General features: G+C 33.7%; 1 protein-coding gene across 1 annotated transcript; it reads left to right on the plus strand.

The window, feature by feature from the left end:
- Positions 1-233: 233 nt before the first annotated feature.
- LOC145134928 (Adenine nucleotide alpha hydrolases-like superfamily protein) lies at positions 234-2,151 on the plus strand. The gene is made up of 4 exons (XM_079069732.1): positions 234-525; positions 620-729; positions 1,212-1,330; positions 1,906-2,151. Exons 1-4 carry the CDS (start codon positions 351-353, stop codon positions 1,982-1,984), a joined length of 483 nt encoding a protein of 160 aa, XP_078925858.1. The 5' UTR covers positions 234-350; the 3' UTR covers positions 1,985-2,151.
- Positions 2,152-4,893: the final 2,742 nt, after the last annotated feature.

Consider the following 4,893-nt stretch of genomic DNA (forward strand, 5'->3'; position numbering starts at 1 on the left):
GTTTTGTCACGTTTTGCCATGTCTAATTTTACCTCCTATCTTATCAAAAACTTGGCATTCCGATATATATTTTCTTTATACGAATCATTTTGCCAAATGCCCAAAAAAATAAGTCAATTTCTTATATAAAAAACGTTAGGTCTTTTTATGAATATCTATTAGAATACATGTTTCAAAATAAAATATTCCCGACGTATTTATAAGTCAATTAGACACGAAGGCGGGTGAAGTTATTTAATATAAAAGAAAAATTAAGTAGAAAATCCCAGTTTTGCTTCCACTAGTTTCTAACCTGGTAAACTTTTTTTAAACTCTTCTTCAGATTTAGTGTTTTTGATCTCAGAAAGAAAATGGTGAAGGATCGGAAGGTAGGTGTGGCGATGGATTTCTCCAAGAGCAGCAAGGCTGCTTTGCAATGGGCAATCGATAACTTAGCTGACAAAGGTGATACGTTCTACATCATCCATATCAAATCTCCTTCCGGTGATGAGTCCCGTAACAAACTCTGGACCACATCTGGCTCTCGTAAGATCCGATCCATCATTTGCTCATTCTATTATTTCTATTTTGTTTGTAAACGGCGGATTGATTTACTTTTCTGTGGGAGATCACTGATTAGCCTTGATTCCGTTGGTGGAGTTCCGTGAGCCGGAAGTGATGGCCAAGTACGACGTGAAGACGGATATTGATGTTCTTGACATGCTTGACACCGGAGCTAGACAAAAAGAGGTTTTCACTTCGCTTCATCTTCGATCCTCATTCAAACATTTCGTTTTTCTCGATTCAAACTTTTGATCTAGATTTATAGATTTCTAGCTCAATATAACTTTAATATGAAAGTTATTTTTATCAGATCCAAACCGGATGCCAAATCCGATGAACTTCATAGTTCACCAAATTCGTTTGACTGTTGGTAGCGGATTTAAACTCAGGCTTTAAATCGTTTGTATCAAACTTCAACGGTTCAAGCATCTGTTTGAAACTTTCACTGTCTAATGTTCCATAATAAATGTTTATCCTTTAGGCTTTAGTTTATATTTCTTAATCGGAAGCTAAGTATTTACTTCGAATTATAATCAAACTAATATGATCCGAGTTAGAAGTTGTTTAACAAGTAATTGATAAGAACAAAATCATGAAATTTATGACATTAATTTGGCCGGGTTGATCAAATTCCTTGACTAAATTATTTGTAATATGTTCGCGAGTAGATTCATGTCGTGACCAAATTGTATTGGGGAGATGCAAGGGAGAAGCTAATTGAAGGGATTGAAGATCTAAAGCTGGATACATTGGTCATGGGAAGCAGAGGACTCACAGCTCTTCAGAGGTACCTTCTTATTTCTTGTCTTATTCTTTAATGCATCTACATATATTTGAAAAGAAAAAAACTGGTATATATTTCCGCTTTCGTATTTTTTTGTTTTATATTTTATAACAATGTATTGTAAGCCAATATATTTTTTGAAAAAAAAAATAATATATTGAAAATAATTAATTTAAATACCTTATTTATACAACCTTTGAATGAGAATATATCCACAATAATGATGGTCAAACATCGATATTAATCCTTTCTAGATATCTACAACGCCATGTTTAAAGATATATATTTTTATTCAATAAATATATCATTTTTCTAATATTTAAATGATAAAAGTTCGAGGATATAATTAAAAAGTTAAAAACAACAGAGAGCATAATTCGGCGTATTTATAGATATAATATTGTAAGTGGATATCCATTTAACCTGGTAGAAATAAATAATAATGTAATTCGGCGTATTATTAGGCGGAATTCCCACATCTATAAACACTTCACTATATTCAACTAATACAATTACATCAAATTTATAGACTATTATGAAATATAATATCTGTGCCGTGTACGATTGTTGTATTGCAGGATAATATTGGGAAGCGTGACAAACTATTTGATCACTAATGCACCTTGTCCCGTCACCATTGTCAAAGACAAGCACTAATCTTGTTGATTAATACTATCAATAACTCATACATGGAGTATTAGTACCCCATGTCCATGCTTCCTTTAATCTTCAATCATTTTCTTTTTAATTTTAATCTCTACGTTATGTAGTGTGGCATGTAAAACCAAAACATAATATATATCATTATTCAACTTGTTTTTAAAGATTATAATCGAGTTACAACTTACAAGCCCAGTAGACAGAAAGATATATGTGTGAAATTAATACATTGTGTATGTATATGCCTTAAAAACAAGCAACGTTGAATACTTTTGAGGATATGTGATGGTGATTATTAGTGATGTATGGATTTCTGTTGGGATTCAACAAAAAAATTAAACATCTTCAGACAGACAAACGATAAAAGGTTTTGGTCAAAACATGGAATAAAATTCTTAAAAACAGTAATCGAAAAAAAAAATGTAAAACTGAGCATAGTATTTAATGTGGTTTCGTCGATGTGACTTATGTCCACGAGCGAACGAGTGAGAAAATTTTATTAAACTTTCAAAACAGTTTCTATCACTCACCAAAGGGTGCACCACACTTAACTCTCAAACAAAAAAAAGGATCTCTCTCGCTGACAAACCACTCCAAAAAATATGTTTCTACCTCAAAATGATTGCTCTCTTGAAATCTATGTATATTAACACACACTATACACTCGCACATATTGATCTACACTATACACTCACACATGTTGATAAAGATGGGAGTGCTTGTTTATCCGCAAGCATAGTGATACCCTAATTCTGATGGGTCAAGTATATACGTAATTTAACCATAAATGGAATCAACCAATCACAAAACGTCATACATTTGTTTCAATAATGTTCAACCTTGAGGGTTGTGCATGGTCACCTGCCATGCATATTGGAGTGCATTTACCATGCATGGGGCACATTCTTCCTGCATGGAACACTTTATTCCTCTTGCCAGCATTTTCTATTCGTAGCAATGCTTTCAGATGTCTGTCAGTGCTTTCTGATTCCTAACAACGATTTCTATTGCTTGGCAGCGCTTTTGACATTCAAATGAGAACAATTATAAAGTTGAGAATACGAGAAAAAATCTGAGCCACTTAATTTTTGTTAATTAAAATAATAAAATAAGAATCATATAAATCAAAGAACAATTTATGTCACACCCCGAAACCAGAATGGCGGAATCGTTCCGGGGTGGAGGATGTCATGTTTAGCATCACAACCAATGAAGAATAGGAAACATAGCAACACAACCAATACAGTGGATACATATATAGGTAAAATGTTTACATCAGTTTGAAAACTTGTTTTAGGTACATCAAAAGTATGTAAAAATATAAAAACAAGACTCTTATTGCTCCGACTTCTCTAAATCCAAGGAGTACCTGTTTACTGATTTCCTGAAAATACAAGCAGTTTGAAAGAATATCAGCAAAAAGTTGGTGAGTTCATAAGCGTTTAGTTTTGGTGGAAGAGGTTCTTTGATTCTTTTGAAAAGTGTTCCTCAAGAAAATCCCATATTTTCTTATGAAAAGTAGTGTTGAAAGAGTATCTATTAGTAGAAGATAAATCATCAGTTTTAGAAATGCCAGTGTTATCCTGGGAAAATATCATATTTTCCCTAAAAACAAGTTATCCGTCCTAGAGGAAGAGATGTAAGTTTAGAAATCCCTGATTATTATCAGTGTATATATGAAGGTAGTTTTATTACTAAAAATAAAACAAATGAAGAGTAGAGTCTGTAAACCAAGGTTAGTTTATACTTATTTGCGAGTCGTATAACCTTACTTGATATGACCTAGAGACCTTATAACGTTCTTCAGACATTAAGCTAAATGACATTTGTTCACCCCAGGCGTGCCCGCCTAACTGTAGCTAGCAGTTCAGGTGTGGGATTGTCAGTCCCGAATAGATCTATTCACAAATCTCACGCTCTCCCTTTAGGAGACTCTGGTTATACTAAAAGGATTTATCACTGTACACCTAAGAGTACAGTATTGAAGTAGAGCCTCACAATTCTGTATAATCTAGTTTACGTGCTAATAACAGTATAAAACAATAATCATCCTTAAATAATTGTATTTTATACTCCTTAGAAAATACATAACATAAACTAAATCTGTCATAGTTTACATATATTCATTTATGAATTCTGAATTGGTAAGAGCTGCCTAGAGGGTTATCCCAAACTATACCCGTTATAGTTTATTAGAATTGATATGGAAATGTTTTGTAAAAACCTTTCTGAAAACTATGAAGTTAGATTTCCAAAAATAAAGTTTCCCTTATGTTTGACATAATACAAAAGGGATAAAATATAGGAATATTTTATTAGACATGGAAATCGTTGAATTGTATTAATAAGTTTAAAACTTAATAAAATACTTTGAGTTTGGCTTGTATTCCCCCCCCCCCCCTGAAAACATTAAAAACACGGAAAATGTAGGGGTATGAACTCACTGTAGTTGTGCGAAAACGTCCACTGGAAACGAAGATCCTCGGGTTGTTGTACGTGGCACTTAACGGAATCCTAATATCAATAAATACGTATATGTATCTAAATTAGCGATTTCGTTAGATAAAGTGTTAGAAAAACACTTGCTTTCGGTTAAGGAATGTTACCGGAACCTGTTTGAATCGAGAAAACGAGCTTTCACCACTTTGGAAGAGTTTGCGGCCGTGAAGAGTTTACGGCCGTAAACTGGGTTTACGGTCTTTGAAGATGGGCCGTAAACTCAAGAACAAGGGTGCTGATTTCGAAGAGAAATGTGTTCCAGATGCCCCGAAATAACTCTAAACGGTGTTTCTCGGTGTTTTCTCGAAGATTGAAGGCCTTCTAGGTGTTTACGGTCAAGAGTTTTAGAGAGAGAAAGAGAGAGTTTCCGGTCAAAGGTGTTCAAATGAGGGTGGGGGTCTCATATT

The sequence above is a fragment of the Lactuca virosa genome, chromosome 8 (assembly GCF_052849685.1).
Source record: "Lactuca virosa cultivar CGN04683 chromosome 8, Lactuca_virosa_CGN04683_v6, whole genome shotgun sequence".
NCBI lineage: Eukaryota > Viridiplantae > Streptophyta > Magnoliopsida > Asterales > Asteraceae > Lactuca > Lactuca virosa.

Bases quoted from the DNA above. Each gene is read 5' to 3' on its own strand.
- LOC145134928 (XM_079069732.1), top strand. From the start codon at position 351: ATGGTGAAGGATCGGAAGGTAGGTGTGGCGATGGATTTCTCCAAGAGC. The intron at 526-619 runs GTAAGATCCGAT...ATCACTGATTAG, and splicing joins CTGGACCACATCTGGCTCTC to CCTTGATTCCGTTGGTGGAG. The intron at 1,331-1,905 runs GTACCTTCTTAT...GTTGTATTGCAG, and splicing joins GGACTCACAGCTCTTCAGAG to GATAATATTGGGAAGCGTGA.